Source organism: Dendrobates tinctorius, unplaced genomic scaffold (assembly GCF_039654945.1).
Source record: "Dendrobates tinctorius isolate UK_male_01 unplaced genomic scaffold, ASM3965494v1 ptg000191l, whole genome shotgun sequence".
In the NCBI taxonomy this organism is placed as follows: Eukaryota; Metazoa; Chordata; class Amphibia; order Anura; family Dendrobatidae; genus Dendrobates; species Dendrobates tinctorius.
This window is the reverse complement of record NW_027361858.1, coordinates 20,255,673-20,275,517: the sequence shown is the minus strand read 5'-3', so window position 1 is coordinate 20,275,517 and position 19,845 is coordinate 20,255,673. Positions and strand designations below refer to the sequence as shown.

The 19,845-nt window shown below is 41.4% G+C and overlaps 1 protein-coding gene across 1 annotated transcript in view; it reads left to right on the top strand.

Moving 5' to 3' along the window:
* Positions 1-8,927, top strand: part of LOC141055736 (uncharacterized) — a 112,599-nt gene extending 103,672 nt beyond the window's left edge. The window contains exons 7-8 of the mRNA XM_073552425.1: positions 1,364-2,863; positions 8,760-8,927. Of these exons, the coding sequence (XP_073408526.1) occupies positions 1,364-2,863; positions 8,760-8,927 (1,668 nt within the window). The remainder of the gene's footprint in view (positions 1-1,363; positions 2,864-8,759) is intronic.
* Positions 8,928-19,845: the final 10,918 nt, after the last annotated feature.

Genomic DNA, 19,845 nt, shown 5'->3' with positions numbered 1-19,845 from the left:
ATTATTTTTTGCCTTGAAGCCTATCTCGTCAGGGAGCTCTGCGCAGCAGGTTAAAATTGTCATCTCTTTGCTGTGTGGCGATCCCCAGAATTGGGCGTTTTCTTTGAAACCAGATGATCCTATTCTGACTAATGTGAACGCATTTTTTCAGGCCTTGGGGTTGTTGTATGACGAACCTAATGCCATTGATCAGGCTGAAAAGACCCTGCTGGAATTGAACCAGGGTCATGATTCTGCAGAATTGTACTGTCAAAAATTCCAAAAGTGGGCAGTACTTACTACCTGGAATGATAATGCCTTGGCTGCTCTCTTTCGGAAGGGGTTGTCAGAAGCCATAAAAGATACTATGATGGGATTTCCTGTTCCCTCTGGTCTTGACGATTCTATGTCTTTAGCCATTCAGGTTGATCGGCGTTTGCGCAAACACAGAGCTGCACGAGAGGTGTTGCCACCTGTTGAACAGATGTCTGAACCTATGCAATGTGATAGAGTTTTTTCCAGAGAGCAGCGTCAGGAGTTCAGAAGGCGTAATAAGTTGTGTTTTTTCTGTGGAGATGCCTCACATATTATTTCTGTCTGTCCTAAATGCGAGAAACGCTTTGCACACACGTTTTCTGTAGGTGGTGTTCAACCTAAGTTTCTTCTGGCTATTACTCTGATCTGCTCCCTGTCCACATTTTCCGCCAAGGCTTTTGTGGATTCGGGAGCAGCTCTAAACCTAATGGACTTGGATTTTGCTAAACGTTGTGGATTTCCGATGACACCTCTGCAGACGCCTATCCCTTTGAGGGGGATTGATGCTACTCCTTTGGCTAAAAATAAACCTCAGTTTTGGACCCAGGTGGTAATGCGGGTCGCCCCAGACCATCAAGAAAATTGCAGGTTTTTGGTGTTACATAATCTGCATGATACTATTGTTCTGGGGTTTCCCTGGTTACAAATTCATAATCCAGTTTTGGATTGGAAATCTGTGTCTGTGGTGAGTTGGGGTTGTCGGTGTGCCTTTAGTGAGGCTCCGGTGTTTTCCACCTCTCCTCAGTCGCATGATGTTCCTGATTATTTGGCGGACTTTTATGATGTATTTAATGAGAATGAGTCTGCATCTCTGCCTCCTCATAGGAGTTATGACTGTGCAATTGAACTGAGCCCGGGGTGTAAATTTCCCAAGGGTCGGCTCTTCAATTTATCTGTACCCGAGCACGAGGCTATGCGATCCTATATTAAGGAGGCGTTAGAGAAGGGTCATATTAGACCATCCTCGTCACCCTTAGGTGCCGGTTTTTTTTTTGTAGCCAAAAAGGATGGATCATTAAGACCTTGTATTGATTATCGTGCTCTCAACAAAATTACTGTTAAATATCAGTATCCGTTACCCCTGATTTCTGATCTATTCTCCAGAATTAAAGGTGCTTGCTGGTTTACCAAGCTTGACCTCAGGGGGGCGTATAATCTTATTCGCATTAAGCATGGGGATGAATGGAAGACGGCGTTTAATACTCCGGAGGGACATTTTGAGTACCTGGTGATGCCTTTTGGGCTCACTAATGCCCCTTCTGTCTTCCAGTGCTTCATGAACGATATTTTCCGAGATTTTGTCGATAAATTTTTGATTATCTATCTGGATGATATTTTGATCTTCTCCAAGGATTGGGATTCTCATGTGGAACATATTCGGATTGTGTTCCGGATCTTGAGGGAGAATTCCCTGTATGTCAAAGGATCTAAATGCCTTTTTGGAGTACAGAGGATTTCTTTTTTGGGATTTATTTTGTCCCCGTCAACTATTGAAATGGACCCGGCCAAGGTACAAGCCATTTACGATTGGGTTCAGCCCACTTCTTTGAAGGACCTCCAGAAGTTTTTGGGTTTTGCTAATTTTTATCGGAAATTTATAGCAAAATTTTCTAGTATTGCCAAGCCATTGACTGATTTGACTAAGAAGGGTGCTGATGTGTTAAATTGGTCTCCGGAGGCTGTTTCTTCCTTTCAGGAGCTGAAGCGAAGATTCACCTCCGCCCCGGTTTTGCGGCAACCTGATGTCTCACTTCTGTTCCAGGTAGAGGTGGATGCTTCTGAGATTGGTGCAGGAGCTGTTTTGTCCCAAAAGGATCCTGTAACATCTAAAATGAATCCCTGTGCTTTCTTCTCCCGAAAGTTCTCTCCATCTGAGCGTAACTATGATGTGGGGAATCGGGAACTGTTAGCCATGACATGGGCATTTGAGGAGTGGAGACATTGGTTGGAGGGAGCTAAGCATCAAGTCGTGGTCCTCACTGACCACAAGAATTTGATTTACCTAGAGTCGGCTAAGCGCTTGAACCCTAGACAGGCTAGGTGGGCCTTGTTTTTTACACGTTTTGATTTTGTGGTTTCTTTTCTTCCTGGAACTAAGAATGTCAAGGCTGACACCCTCTCTAGGAGCTTCTTTGCTGATTCTCCTGTGGTGACCAAGCCTGCTACCATCTTAGGCGAAGGGGTAGTTCTTTCTGCCATCTCGCCCGATTTGAGACGTGCTCTGGAAGAGTTCCAGGAGGACAAACCTGAGCGTTGTCCCAGTGGAAAGTTGTATGTTCCTGACCAGTGGAAGAAGAGAGTGATGTCTGAAGTTCATTGCTCTGCTTTGGCTGGTCATCCAGGTATTTTTGGTACTAGAGATCTGGTGAGTCGGTCTTTTTGGTGGCCCTCCTTGTCTCGTGATGTCAGGAATTTTGTGCAGTCCTGTGGGACGTGCTCCCGGTCTAAATCGTGTTCTCGCTCTAGTGGGTTGTTGATGCCTTTGCCTGTCCCCAAGAGGCCATGGACCCATATTTCAATGGATTTCATCTCTGATATGCCTGTCTCTCAAAGGGTGACTGTTATTTGGGTGATTTGTGATAGGTTCTCTAAGATGGTTCATCTTGTACCACTCCCTAAGTTGCCGTCTTCCTCTGAATTGGTGCCCCTGTTTTTACAACAGGTGGTTCGCTTGCACGGGATTCCTGAGAACATTCTATCTGACAGAGGAGTCCAGTTTGTGTCTAGATTTTGGAGAACTTTCTGTTCCAAGCTGGGAATTCAGTTGTCCTTCTCCTCTGCTTTTCACCCTCAGACCAATGGGCAGACAGAGAGAACAAACCAGACCTTGGAGTCTTATTTGAGATGTTTTATTTCTGCTGATCAGGATGATTGGGTTTCATTTTTGCCCTTGGCCGAATTTGCTTTAAATAATAGAGCTAGTTCTGCCACTTTGATGTCACCTTTTTTTGTAACTTTGGGTTTCATCCTCGATTTTCTTCAGGGCAGGTGGAGCCCTCTGCCTGCCCAGGTGTTGACACTGTGGTGGAGAGAATGCACCAGATCTGGGACCAAGTGGTGGATAAGTTATCTCTCTCCCAGGAAAAGGCCCAGCGGTTTTCCAACCGACATAGGACCATTGGTCCCCAGTTTAAGGTTGGTGATATGGTGTGGTTATCATCAAAAAATATTGCTATGAAGGTGGCTTCTCCTAAGTTTAAGCCTAGATTTATTGGACCTTACAAGATTTTGGAGATTATTAATCCGGTCTCTTTTCGGTTGGCTCTTCCTGTCACATTTAAAATCCATAATGTGTTCCATAAATCTTTGTTGAAGAGGTTTGTGGAACCTGTTGTTCCGGGGGTTGCACCTCCAGACCCTGTATTGGTTGAAGGTAACATGGAATATGAGGTAGAGAAAGTACTGGATTCCCGTCTGGCTAGACGGAGACTCCAGTATTTGGTTAAGTGGAAGGGTTATGGTCAGGAGGATAATTCCTGGGTCTCTGCCTCTGATATTCATGCCAAAAGATTGGTGCGTGCCTTTCATCAGGCTCACCCTGATCGCCCTGGTGGTGTGGTTGAGGGTTCGGTGACCCCTCCTCAAGGGGGAGGTACTGTTGTGAGTTCATTTTCCCCTTCACCACTGAGGCCCGAGGAACTCCCTCTTCTGGTGAAGAAAGGTAGTGAGCCTGATTGTCAAACACCTGGGGCTGATGATGATGACTGGCTGAGTGGAGTTAATGACTGGATATAAGGCTGCCGACGCCCTTCTGGCCTGCGGGTGATTTTTCTGTGGACTTCTAGGAAACCAGTCTGATTCCTGCTCATCTAAAGCTAAGATTTCTGCTTTGCCTTTTTGCATTAGTGTTTTGTTTTCCTTGCTTTTCTGGATTCTGCCATTCCCTGCTGGGGTGAGCTGAATCTCCTTTTGCCTGTTGCTCTGTCTTCAGAATATTCCTGAGTACTGACTTAGCCTTTTTTGAAGCCTAGCGTCTTCAGGGCCTTTTTTACTGTCAGTTTGTTGGCTCTTATTTTCATAGGGTTTTTCACGGATTGCAGACAGCAGCCTTCCTGTCCTTTCCTATCTAAGCTAGCTTGGGCCCCATCTTTGCTCAGTCTATCTTTCTGTCGGTGTTGTGTTCTTTCTTCTTGCTTCACCGTCATTATATGTGGGGGGCTGCCTTTTGCTTTGGGGTCTGCTCTGGGGCATTTTAGATTTCCCTTTCTGTCTTTAGGCTATGTAGTCCTCCGGCTGTGATCGAGGGGCCTAGGGCATCGTAGGAGCCCCCCACGGCTACTGCTAGTTGTGTTGATAGGTTCAGGGGTCTGCAATCCGATAGCTGCCAACTTCTCTGGTTTTCTGGACTTAGCTAGCATTTCTATTTTTGCCTCCTACGGTGACTCAATCATAACATATATATATATATATATATACTGTATATATTGTATATGTTGTAAGGGATTGTACTCAGGTGCAGCAGGAGGCAAACAGGAGGTGCGTTTCTTTTAAAAGTCTGTGTGGGTTTATTTGCCTCAGAAACCCAGAAGCACCAACAAAAGGTAAACAGCCTTTAGAGCAGGCAAAACAATATAAAATGACGTTAGCAAGGCTCTGCTCCACCAGGCCTGTTGGCACACAGGCTGGAGTAATGTCCAGCATGTAGGCTCGGTCTAGAGCCACACACAGGAGGCCTTTTCCCTCCCAACACACAGACTATGTGCCAAACAACAGCCTCCATTATGTAGGCTGTAACCACACCCACATGTGAAGTATATGGGTAGCCAGACCCGCCCATCTCTCATAGCTACTCGCAACCTAGACCCAGGTGCACTAAACAACATCTTAGTGCTTACGTGCACTAAAGCAATATACTCCAGATTATATCACAGGGAGCAGTCATCTATGTGACATATATCTCCCATTGATTACGTGACCCTTAGCCTCCTTACAATATATACTGCTCAAAAAAATAAAGGGAACACTGAAATACCACATCCTATGTTATAGTGTTCCCTTTATTTTTTTGAGCGATATATATATATGTATATGGTATATATATATGATAAAATCACAATAACACTGTTCTGTAGAATAATATAAGTAACCATGCTCTTTGTACTACATAGTATGTAACGTAGAACAATATTTTTTTTTTACTGCAAAAATTGGCAGGTTTCTAATAAATTATTTTGCTTTTGCTGTTATGATTGTTCTTGTTGCTTTTAAATACCCATGTAGATGCAATTTATGATACAATTAAGAACTATGTTGAAAATGTGTTGGAAGAAGAGATCTTCTGTCGCTGCATTGCAATATGTTTTTAATTGATTGCCAATAAATATACACTTTATTATAATTGTAGAAAGTTTTTTTTTCAATTATCGTTTACCTTGTAAGCAGTCAAAGTGGTCACATATCACAAATAGAAAATTAAAGACCTGGAGTTATATCACAAATAGAAAATGAAAGACCTGGGGTTATTTGCAGACTACAATCCTTATCGAACACCTTGGGGAGATAAGAGTCCTTTCTGCCTTCCCCCTGTGTACACACTAATACAAACAATGTTATTGAACAGTGAGTGTGACAGTAAAAGAAAAAGCCTTACTTTCTCTCTTAGGCTGGGGTCACATTGCATTTAGCAGTCCGTTAGACGGACTGTGTTACACCGCGGTATAATGCGGTGTAAAGCAGTCTGTTAACGCTGCCATTGACCCCCATTATGTGGCGCATCGCGACGCTTGCCGTAAAGTGGCACGTGTTCGCGCTGTGCTGTCATTCACTGACGGAGCCTGGGACGTGGGCTGCAGCATCTGAGTCTCCATCACTGCTAGCGCTGATGAATCATCAGCTCTAGCGGTATAGCATAACACGACTGCATTATGCTATACCGTTAACGCAGCCCGTCAATGCTATGCGTTGAACGGGCTGCATTAACGCAATCTGAACCTAGCTTTATAGTGAGGTCAGGCGGCTGTATGAATCGGACTAAGATCGAAATGGTGTGCATAGACTGGCCGGCGGCTCTCTCCCGATCCAAGTGTGGCAGCTGCATAGAAATCCATGAAGCTGTCACTCTCGGGTAGGGAGAGCCGCCAGCCAGTCCTTGCACTGCGCTCCGATCTCGGCCAAATTTATACAGCCGACTGACTGTGCCCTTAGAATAATTGTTTAGGCCTTTTTTAATTATATTAATTAGGTAGCAATATGGCAATGCCTGACACTAGGCAGGGATGAGATGAGTGCTAGGTTGATACCTTGAGTCCAATTTTTATCATTTAGAAGAGGAGGAATAAATACATCCAACAACCACCTAACTGAACTTCACTGATCAAGAGTTGTGAAGCCCATTTTAATAACACTGGATATAGACCCACAGAGCTTACCCGCCAGTAACTATAGGTCAATATTTTATAGGCACAGTTTGGCAGTATTTTCTAATGTCTGTATGGGTATTTCAGCAAGCAACCAAGAAGGCAAGTCTGGGGCTAGTAGCCAAGAAGAAACTCATCAAAGCCGCCAATAGGGGTACTTCTACTGTAGTCAGTCACATAATACAGCATTATAAGCATTATATATTTACAATTATTTTATTGAAATAATGTGGAAAGCGAGGTGTCTTACATCTTTACTCACTTCATTATATTAAAACAGGTATTTTTACAGCATAATTATACTGCATTTCATACTAAAAAGTCCAAATCAGTATTAGTTTACATCTGGTCCAAAACAAGATGTCATAAGTCAAATATATAACAGTATATTTTGAATTTATCAACTAGATTCCTCACCTATTGGAATAGTTAATAATCCACAAGTGACTGACACAGAGAGCTCACTCCCACAAACATCTGCCTAAATCACTTGTATAGGTTCCTCCCATCCAATAATGGAATCTCTTAACTTTATCCTATAGCTATGAGATGATGGTCTCCTGATATTTTCACTCTGATACTTTGCTTTTCAGCAAAAATAAAGGAATTATATTCAAATAAGAGTTGAGTGAAAAATGATCTGCAGTCAAGGAAATTTCTTATTATATCATTGGCAGTCACAGAAAACATAACATGTTTATACAGCTACATAGTTGAGAAAAGACATATGTCCATCAAGTCCGACCAAGGGAAAAGGATAAGTGAATTTGGTAAAAGTACATCCATAATGCATAATCCAATCTGCCCTAAAAAGCATGTTATTCCCAAATGATGCCCAGTGTAGATTGACTAGATCAACATGCACAACAAGAATTTAATACATTTACAAAAGTTTTCAAGTTTTTGTTTTCTTTTATTTTTTCGTATAATAAAGCATCTAAGCCATTTTTTTAAACCATCAATGGATACCACTATGACCAGGTCCTGAGGTGAGGTGTTCCACAGATTAAAGGGAATCTGTCAGCAACACCTCTGATTGACAGATTTCAGTGCACACTGTGCATAAGCAAAAAAACTGTCAATTAGTGGTGGGGCAGGGTTATACAGAGCTCATGAATGTGGACAACATGGCAGAAACTTTACTATTCTTCTAGAGATAATCACCTGCTGATAAAACCGTGATTTTTTTCAAAACTACAGCTGCAAAACTATCATATAAGGCACTAAACATTCACAACGGCTACAAGCATCTATATTCTACTATTCATGTTTGGATGTTATAATGTTATAGAGTGCAATTTTAATTGTTAGTTACATATGGAGATGGATACTCTTAGTATGCACCATTTCACACATGTTCACTGTTTGGAAGTGACTGTCAGTCTTTGATATTTGTATCCATAGGCTCTCTGACCAGGTACGCCACAAATCAGCCTATGGTGGTTTTAATCACAGCAGGATTCTACTTACCAAAATAAATGTATCAGCTCTAGACAGGGTTCACATTAGGCTAGGTTGCCAGCAAAACTAGATCACCTTGTCGTGGCGGCTGGGAATACATGAATTGGCCAATTTATGCACTAAGTGTCTTAGTTTTTTCCTATTTTGTAGAGCAGTAATGCAATTCCAATTTCATATATTTCATGCTTGCATGCTATAAGATTACAGAGTGCAACTTTGTTAGTTTTATTCTATTACTCTGTCCTACGGTGCGTCACAGTCAGCCTTGAACCCGTTATTGTCATTACACTGTCACTCTGGTGGTAATGACACATGCCATCCAGGCCCTAACAGGAGTCTATGCTGTTACACCGTTAGGCTGCAAGTCCCTACTTGGTGAGTCACTTCTAACACACGTTGCACTGGCCGCCTATGTCATGTAAAGCACGTCCCTGATCTCCTGTGTACCGTACTTCTGCACTTTACATCGCGGATCTCATGAATGTCCCTCAAACATGGTCTGCTTACTTCTTGTGACCCTGGTCCCGCTCATTCAGCTCTAGCTCCGTTCATTTAGCTCCAGTCTCGGTCCCTTGCTTCTTCACTGAGTCTGGTAACTTGGTTCTTCCCTCATTCTGGTTCCGCTCAGGTCACTCGGTTCTTCTCTAGGTTCTGGTTCTGATCTGGTCATTCAGTTCTTCTCTTGATTCTGGTCTGGTCACTTGGTTCTCCACTCGTCATGGAGGCTTTAAGCCAACCTCGCTACACCAAACATCCGTTGTGCTACAGGTTCAGGTGCTGATTCCACCTGTCACTGCCGTCATGGGTGTTTTATAATTACTAACTATGACACAGCTATTACCTGACCTGGTTCCCCTCAGGAAACATGCACTTCATTATACATACAGTATGATGCAATTCTTTCCACTTTCTCTTGTCCTACAATTTTTGGTCAGTAGTTGATGGCGCTCATTTACAGACACCCTATTATGCATTAATGTGGAAATTTTCCATTTGTCCACCTTCTTACACAAGCATGCCGAAAGCAATTAATGTCATCACTCACAGCACAAAGCTAGGGCTGTAACCACGCCCCGGCACTGACTGACAGCTGGCTCTCCACTGATGCACTGCAAAGCAGGCTATCAGTCAATGCCGGGGAGTGCTTACAGCAATTGCTCTCAGTGCTGTGAGTGGTGATTTTAATTGCTTCTATAGAGATTGGACCTTGTATTCTCCAGGCGGATAGTGTGCCCCCTTGTCTTTTGCCGAGGTTTTACATGAAACAGCTTTTTATCACACTTTTTGTATGGGTCTCTTTAAATTTTAATCTCTTCTCAAGACTAAATATATGTAAATCTTTTAATCTTTCCACATTACTAAGATCCTCTTTGCCATTTATCAGTGGCCTTTCTTTGCACCATTTCGAACTCCAGGTCACCCTTTGTATGAAATGATGCCAAAAACTGAACTACATTTCCAAATGTGGTGGCACTAACATATTATGCATCAATGTCATTCACTTCATGACTGATCAGGGAATGTAGCTTGTGCTACATAACATTTTGTGTGCATCTATAGTTAGAATAGCAGACATATGTAAATGCTATTATTATGGTAGCATACATGTCATTTTTTACAAGTCTGATTAATCTTACATTATATTATTATTATTTATTATACTTTGCTTATATGGCGCTATCTTAATCTGCAGCGGTTTACATAAATTAGAACTTATTTTCTGGGAAAAGATCCAAAAAAAAAAAAGATCTCAGAGAGAAGCAGAAATATGTGAGATTTGGTGAACTATTTCAGTAGTTTATGGTAGCATTTGGTACCCTGGGACAGTGAAAGTAGGATTACACATCTCTGATTCAGACGGATGCTCTGACCAATAATATAGGTTTTGTATTAGTGACTTTGTGAACTAACCACTGTTTGTGGAACGTATGGAATGTAAACTTGATCTCCACATGCAGGAAACATGCTCAAGCTGTTGTTACTCACACGCATAAATATGTCTATATCGGCAGACAAAGTATTTTCCTTAGCATCATATTCATTTGTCGTACTGTGTTATTTGTGAAAGATATGTAACATCACAATCATAAATTTATATGAATTGTGAAGAAGCCCCTATCAATGAAACAGAACGAGCAATAATTACAAAACTAATCAAGGACTGATACTGTCTTGACAACTCAAAGGTAGAAGGACACTTTGTCCTAAAGTCTTGCTGCTAAGATTTAAAGGAAATCTGTCACCACAAATCTGCTGTCTCTGGGGGCCGAATAAGGCGATGACAGACAGAATGATTGTAGCAATCTGAGCGTTATGTGGGAGTCATTATAGTTTTGGAATAAGCTGCAGATGCAGTGCATGACTCAGTATTCCTTAGCTACAGCTAGCCCCGCCCTCGTGCTGCTGATTGACAGCTTTGTCCTTTATACTGTGCATACAGGGAAAGGTATTAGAGCATGTGATCATCTTTAGCCCACTTCTCATGAATACTAATGACTAAGCAGCATGCATTGTATTGCAAGGACTCCATAAGCTCTTGAGTGTAATTGTCATCAAAACTACATATAAAGCTATATGAACACAACCATTTCTCATGTTCCGAGCACAAACTGTGATGCACGGAGTACCTGCAGGGTTACACACCTGAACTTGGCATCCTCATAGGCCTAAATAAGACTGCCAAGTTCGTTCAATATTCTTGGTTTGTGCATAATGAAATGTGAGACACGGATGTGTGAACGTAACCTAAGGACTCATTCACACCGATTTTGGCATTCAAGTAGTGATGAGCGCATATACACATTGCTTGTGTTTCCCCGAGCATGCTCGGGTGTCCTCCACGTATTTTGTCGTGTTCGGAGATTTAGTTGCTTTCGCAGTAGCTGCATGATTTGCGGCTACTAGACAGCCTGAATACATGTGGGGATTCCCTAATAAACAGGCAATCCCCACATGTATTCAAGCTGTCTAGCAGCCACAAATCATGAAGTTGCTTCAACAAAAACTAAATCTCCGAACACGCCAAAATACTCGGAGGACACCCAAGCATGTTTGGGAAAACCCGAGCAACGAGTATACTCGCTCATCATCACATACGAGTACTATCTATTGATCTCATATTTTATGGAGCTGTGCACATGTCCTATTTTTTGCTCGGACAGAGTGGAGTGGTCTGAAGAAAATAATAGAGACTTGTCTGATTTTGATCCGAGGGTCAAATCAAAATCAGCAATGCAAGTCTATTTGTCCGTGAAAAAAATCAAACCACACTCGGATGGCGTCACGGATTCTCAGAATGGAGAGGGAAGAAAAACTTTTTTTTAAATTTCTCCATGTATGAGAAAAACAGATGACACCCGTATCAAACTCTGGTCAAATTCTGATCAACTCTGATCAAAGTCTGATGGGAATAATAGTTCTGTGTGAATGAGCTACAAAAGGCAGCCCTCTGAAGTCAACATGGGAGAAGTATAAAAGTGGTGAAAAATAATCTTTAAAATTGAAGCAATGAGCTAACCCACTTGGAAATAAATCATTGGATCACTGGATAGGTATGCAGTCCAATCTATCTATGTGATAGATCCATATAAAATAATATATTATGTCAATGATAACAATATACAACAAAAAGAGCAATAATACACTAAGATAGAAGCAAAATGAACATTTACCCTGCTATAAGTCACTAAAACGCAAGTAAAAAAGTTAACACTAGAGGTTTGGACTGTTCCAACTGAGTACATCTTGCCCACACTAGTTATAACAGCTAATCGATGTGGCTACCAGGTGTTGGACCCCCACTGCCTGGGAAACCCCTTTAACTTCGGCTTTAAGCAGTGATTATTAAATTCACTGATGTTATGCCCCCACTGATGGTGGTGAGGCACAGTAAGAAAAAGCTTAAGGGTATGTGCACATGTTGCGGATTTGGCTGCGGATCAGCAGCGGAATAGGCCCTGAGGATCTGCACCAATTTTCCATTTGGTGTACAGTACCATGTAAACCTATGGAAAACCAAATCCACTGAGCACATGCTGTGGAAAATTCTGCGCAGATTTGCAGTGGTTTATTTTCAGCAGCATGTCAATTCTTTGTGCGGAATCCGCAGCGTTTTTACACCTCTTCCATTAAAGGAATCTGCAGGTGTAAAAACGCAGGCGAAATGCGCACAAAATCCACAAGAAAGCTGCACTAAATAAGCAGGTAAAACGCAGGTCATTTTACCTGCGGATTCAGCAAAATCCGCGCGGAAAAATCCGCAGCCAAATCCGCAGTGTGTGCACATACCCTAAAAAGAATTAAGAAGACCTTTTTTCAGGATACACAATTTTTTGTGTATACATGTGAACGTTATATTTTACTGTTGGCTTTCAAGCTAACATGTAGGCGCAGAGGTTTTGCAAAAAAAAAATACTTTAAACCACCTGAGTGTTGCTTTAGCAGTATGCTTTGGGTCATCGTCTAGTTGGAAGGTGAACCTCTGTCCCACTCTCAAATCACTGACAGACTGAAACAGGTTTTGCTCAAGAATATCCATGTATTTCACACCAGCCATCTTCCCCTCAAGTTGGACCATTTTCCCTGTCCCTGTTGCCGAAAAGCTTCCTCACAGCATGATGCTGCCACCACCATGTTTGACTGTGGAGATGGGATTTTTGGGGTGATGAGCTATTTTGCTTTGGCGCCAAACATTGCAATTACCTCGGAGGACAAATAGTTCAATTTTGGTCTCAACTGACCACAACACCTTACTCCAAACATTTGAAGAGTCTCCCACACGTCGTTTGGCAATCTCAAAACAAGCCATACAATTTTGTGTGTATGTAAAGTCTGTTTTCCTGCCCACTGTTTCATAAAGGCCACCACTATGAAGTGTACGGCATGTTGTGGTGGTATGGACAGACACTCAAGTCTCTGCTTGGGAACTCTGCAACTTCTTCAGGGTTACCTTTGGTCTCTGTTCTGTCTCTTTAATAAATGCCCTCCTGCCCAGGCTAAGCGTTTTGGTGGGCAGCCCTTTCTTGGCAGGTTTGATGTGGTACCATGTGCTTTCTATTTGATGATAATGGATTTGATGGTGATCCGTGGGATCATCAGAGATTGGGATACCTTTTTATAACCCAACCCTGACTTGTACATCTCAACAACTTTGTCCTTGAGGTCTTTGGAGATCTCCTTGGTCTTCATGGTGTTGTTTGGGTAGTGGCGCCTCTCCCTTAATGATTTTGCAGCCTCCGTGGCCTTTCAGAAAAGGTAAAGTGTATACACTGACAGACCATGTGACACTTAGATTGCAGACAGGTGGACTTCTTTACATTAAGCATGTGGCTTATGAAGGTAATTGTTTGCATAAGGAATTTTCAGGGGGCTTCATAGGAAAAGGGGTGAATACATATGCACATGCCAATTTTTAGTTATTTGAAGCCATAAATTTAATTTATGGCTATATTTTTCTCACTTCATCAACTTACACTATTTAGCGCTGATTCATCACACACAAATCATATTGCAAAAATATTTAAACACGGGTTATAATGTAACAATGTAATGTAACTAAGGGGTTGAATATTTTTCCAAGCCACTGTACATGACCACAATTGTGTATTGTTACATCCTAATTTTAAGTTGACAATCTTTTCTTATATCATTAGTAAAACGAAGGCATATTAAAAATAAAATATCACAAATCTGTTGTTGTTTCTTAAAAGTTCAATGGGGCAGTCTGCTAATGATATTTTCATACACACAAGCAATGGTAAAAAAAAACAACTAAAATCTGAACATATCAGAACATGTAGTAAGGAGTCCTCCAATTTTAAACAACATTCCAAAATTAAAATCTGCAAAAAGTGTTTTGTAACTTTGCAAACAATATGATTTAAAATACAATACAATATTTCAATATTCCTTTTCTTCACTAACTATATAAATTATTTTAATGATCTCACACACTGATTTGACTTACAGGATGTTTTCATTTCCATTACTGTCTATTGTTAAATTCTGTACTGAAAAGTGAATTGTGGAAACAGAGATGATACAGTACTTATCTAGCTATAAATAAACTATGAATCACTTTTTTTTAACAATTTGACAGAAATGACCCATCAAAAACCTAAATGTTGAGTATTATTTATTTTTTTTCTTTTAATATGCTTGTCCACCTTTCAAAACTTATTTTTTTACCAAAATGCATGTACTTGGGGTCGAAAATCATTTTCCAAGTAGGGTACCTGACAATTTTGCACTATTTGGCTTCTACAGGTAATTTGTTTCCCTGCACATTCAATTTCAACATTCATGCGGTTTCAAGCCATAAATCATAAATCAGATGTGAGAAGCTCTGTAAAAGACAGATAAAGGAGTTTCAAAATCCCAGTCAGGTAGAGCTCACTGGCAGATGCTTACTCAGTTAAAGGGAATCTGTCAGTACGATCTACCCTTCAAAGCTGTCTATTTGAGCATGTAGATCATAGGAAGCTGAATAAAATGATATCTTTATATCAGCAATCTGATGTTTTAATCCAGAGAAATCCCTATTCTCTTAGGCCTGTTTCACACTTCAGTTTTTTTGCGTCAGTCAAAATCCGCCAATTTCGGAAAAAAACAGATCTGCCAAAAAAGGGGCGGATCCGTTTTTTTCCCCACATAGACTTACATTAGTGGCGGATCTTGACTGACGGTCAGCCGTCACATCCGTTTTTTGATGGATCCGCCAAAATTTTACCCTCTTCCGGGCGGATGAGACGGACTCAGCAACGTTTTTTTTTGTTAATGGTCCGCTATTTTTAACTGCACATGCCCGGAAGCATTTTTAACCCTGAATGCCATTCCGGGATGTGAAACCAAAAGAGTCTCTCTCTCCTTTAAAATTCAGCCTTCGCCGGATCCGTCAAAATAATGGTCCGGTGGCACACGCTGCTGTGAAAATGGAGACGGATCCATTTTACGCCATTTTCACGGATTACAACTGATCTGAAAAATGTAAGTGTGAAACAGGCCTTACATGTAATAAAGCTGCTCTGGACTATGGACTGGACTCTGACTTGCATAAGAATCTGCCTCCAGAGCTTATTTTATATAAAAGGGAGATGCTAGTGTGATGTGTAACGGTTTCCAGTGTTACCAGTGTGATATGTAATAGTTACCAGTGTTACCAGTGTGATATGTAATGGTTACCAGTGTTACCAGTGTGAGGTGTAATGGTTACCAATGTTACCAGTGTGATACGTAAAGGTTACCAGTGTGATGTGTAATGGCCGCTCTCTGCTCTCCTGATCTCACTGCAGAGCTGTGTGTGATTATAATTGACACATCTTCAGGTTCCTCTCAGCTTCAGCTTCCATCTTACAGGCAGACAGGGTTGCAATATTGTTGCAATACAGCAGAACTCAGAGAGCTGCAAAAAATGTGTTTGTATTAAGACTAAGTTCAGTTCTGCTGTCCTGTGTTAATTACATGTCTCACACTGGTAACGCATCCCTTTTCATTTAAAATAATTTCTCAAGTAGATTAGTGCCCAGCCCACAGACCTGACGAGCTCATTTTCATTTAAGAAAAGCATGGATTTCTCTGGAATATGACGTTGGATCGCAGATATCAAGGTATCTTTTTTTTTCAGCACTCTATGACCTACATGCCATATAGACGGTTTTTGAGAGTTGGTACTACTGACAGATTCCATTTAGCCTATTCTGCAGCTAGTAATAGAGGGTGCAAAAGAGTCTATCGAGGATACAAGGATACAATACCAAATCTATAATAAAACACATATACAAAAATGCTTTTTAGTCCCAAATATATGTATTTAAAGAGGACCTGTGAAAAAGTCAAACTAAGGCGGGGACAGTGATGTCAGTATTGATTGGGCGCCAGGCTCACATGTCATCACAAACCACACGAGAGTCCCGGGAACGCAAGTGCCATCACCATTTGAACGGCGCTGGACATGAGTATTGGCTTTTATATTTTATCAGCATCAATCACTTAGATCAAGAAGTGGAATGGAAAAAGAGAGTAAAAGATCCAGCGGTAGGTGGAAGTGACTAAAATTTAACTTTTAATCAAAAAGTGTTATAAAAAAAACCATGGAATCATATTGTCAAGCACTGTATAAACAGGAGAACAGATCAATGCGTTTTGACAGAAGTCTTCATTTAGATCATGATGAACACTTCTGTCGAAACGCGTTGATCTGTTGTCCCGTGTTTACAGCGCACGACAATATGTTTCCATGGTTTTTTATAACACTTTTTGATTAAAAGTTAAATTTCAGCCACTTCCTCCTACTCTCTTTTTCCATTCCACTTTGTGGTCACTCAACGAGATCCGTGCAAGGCATTGGCTGGCAGCAGGAAGTCATTACACAGCACACAGCTGACTATACCCTATTTTTGCATTTAGATCAAGAAGGGGTTATCCCAGTAGTGGGCAACCCCTTTAAAGTGCAGATTCCCAGCTTTAATTTGAGTGTATTCAGATCCTAATTGGAGTAATGATTTAGGAATTACAGCTCTTAAATATGTAGCCTCTTTTTAAAAGTGCAAAAAGTAATTGAACAATTATCTCAAAAGCTCTTTAGTGGGCTCCATGGGTTTTTTCCTTGTTAATCCATCATCAGTTATGCAGGTAAAAGGTTTGGACCTGACTCCAGTTGTGGCATATGTATTTGGAAGCTGTTGCAGTGAACCTACAACATGCGGTCAAAGGAGCTCTCAATGAACGAGAAACAGACCATCATTAGACTGAAAAAGAAGAAATCCATCAGAGAGATAGCAGAAATATTAGGAGTGGCCAAATCAACAGTTTAGTACATTCTGCAAGAAACCGAGTGCACTGGTGAGGTTCGGAACTCAAAAAAGCCTGAAAGTCCACAGGAGACCACAGTGGCAAATGATCTCAGAATCCTTTTCATAGTGGTAAAAACCCCTTCACAAAATCCATCCAAGCGAAGAACATTCTCCAGGAAGTAGGTGTTTCAGTATCTACAGTTGTGCTCAAAAGTTTACATACCCCGGCAGAATTTTTGCCTTCTTGGCGTTTTTTCAGACAATATGAATGATAACACCAAAACTTTTTCTCCACTCATGGTTAGCGGTTGGGTGAAGCCATTTATCATCAAACTACTGTGTTTTCTCTATTTAAATCATAATGACAACCCAAAATGACCCTGATCAAAAGTTCACTTACCCCATTTCTTAAAACCATGTATTGCCCCCTCTAACATCAATGACAGCTTGAAGTCTTTTGTACTAGTTGTGGATAAGGTTCTTTATTTTCGCAGATGGTAAAGCTGCCCACTCTTCCTGGGCTGTCTAGCATGAACTGTGTGCTTGAGATCTCCCCAGAGTGGCTCAATAATATTGCGGTCAGGAGACTGAGATGGACACTCCAGAACCTTCACTTTGTTCTGCTGTAGCCAATGACAGTTCGACTTGGCTGTGTGTTTTGAATCATTGTCATGTTGGAATGTCCAAGTACGTCCCATGTGCAGCTTCAGGGCTGAATATTGCAAATTTCTCTCTAGTATTTGCTGATAACAAGCTGCATTCATCTTTCCTTCAACTTTGACCAAGTTTCCTGTGCCTTTGTAGCTCACACATCCCCAAAACATCAGCGATCCACCTCCATGCTTTACAGTAGGAATGGTGTTCCTTTCATTATAGGCCTTGTTGACCCTACATCAAATGTAACGTTTATGGTTGTGGCCAAAAAGTTCAATTTTGGTATTATCACTCCAAATTTACTTGTTCCAGAAATTTTGAGGCTTGTCTCTGTGCTGTTTTGTGTATTGTAGGTATTGTGGCATTTGCAGGGTAATGGAATGGCTTTCTTCTGGCAACTCAAACATGCAGCCCATTTTTCCTTATGTGCCTCCTTACTGTGCACCTTGAAAGAGTCACACTGCTAGTTTTCAGAGAGTCCAGTATTTCAGCTGATGTTAATTGTGGGGGGGTTTTGCATCCCGAACAATTTTCATGGCAGTTGTAGACAAAATTTTTGTTGGTCTACCTGACCGTAATTTTGTTTTTACAGAGCCCCTGATTTTCCATTTGTTAATCACAGTTTGAATGTTGCTTACTGACATTATCAATTCCTTGGATTCCTTTGCATCCCTTTCCTGTTTTATACCGTTCAACTACCTTTTCCCTTAGATCCGTTGACAATTCTTTTGCTTTCCCTATAACTCTCAATCCAGAAACATCAGTGGCTGGATGAAAGATGCAAGAGTCTATCTTGACCCAAGAGACTCACTCAGCTTTTATGCACACACAGTGATTACAAGCAAACAGATTACAGGTGAGGATGTTACCTTTACTAGCCATTCAAACCCATTTGTGTCAACTTCTGTGCATGTTATCATGCCAAAATCACCAGGGTATGCAAACTTTTTAATAGGGTAATTCAGATGTTTTGGGTTGTCATTATGATTTAAAAAGAGAAAACACAGTAGTGTGACAATAAATGGCTTCACCTAACCGCTAACCATGAGTGGAGAAAAAGTTTTGATGTTATTATTCATATTCTCTGAAAAAAGGCCAAGAAAGCAAATTTTTTTCTGGCGTGTGTAAACTTTTGAGCACAACTGTAAGTCTCCCACAAATAGATTTCATGACAGCAAATACAGAGAGTACACCATTAGATTCAAATCATTAATCAGTCTTGAAAATAGAAAGGTCATATTAGACCAAAAAAAGATCTAAACAAACCAGCCCAGTTCAGGAAAAGCATTCTTTGGACAGATGAAACTAATATAAACCTGTACCTCAATGATGGGAAGAAGAAAGTATGGAGAAGGCTTGGCACGGCTCATGATCCAAAGCATACCACATCCTTTGTAAAACATGGTGGAGGCAGTGTTATGGTATGGGCATACAAAGCTTCCAATTGCACCGTGTCACTAGTGTTTTTTGATGTTGTATATAAACCTGATAGAAACTTGCGCTAATTAAATGTGTCTTGGTTAAATAAAGATATCTTATGAAGAAATCTATTACCTTTACTGAAGCTAAAAACTGGCGAGGCAGGGAAAAAGGTCTTCAGAATGCAGGGTGGATTTCCAGGTCCTTTACCAATGATACTCCCCGACACAGGTATATAAAAAGTTACTGGAGCTAAAGGGTGCTACCTCCTAGCATGCCGCCGTCCCGGCCGGTGACTGGCGCGCAGCTGGAGGTGTATATCGGCAGGCTGTAAGAGTACCAGCCGCCGCTTGCAAAAGCAGGCCGGCAAGGTCCAAAAAAGCTGAAGGACCTTGCGTGACGTCACAGTCACGTGATAGATCACGTGACAGGCAAGAAAGCCCTATGGGGCACTGATGGGGCCAGAAAGCAATGGCAAATCCATTGCTTTCTGGCCCCATCAGCGCCCCATAGGGCTTTCTTGCCTGTCACGTGATCTATCACGTGACTGTGACGTCACGCAAGGTCCTTCAGCTTTTTCGGACCTTGCAGGCCTGCTTTTGCAAGCGGCGGCTAGTACTCTTACAGCCTGCCGATATACACCTCCAGCTGCGCGCCAATCACCGGCCGGGACGGCGGCATGCTAGGAGGTAGCACCCTTTAGCTCCAGTAACTTTTTATATACCTGTGTCGGGGAGTATCATTGGTAAAGGACCTGGAAATCCACCCTGCATTCTGAAGACCTTTTTCCCTGCCTCGCCAGTTTTTAGCTTCAGTAAAGGTAATAGATTTCTTCATAAGATATCTTTATTTAACCAAGACACATTTAATTA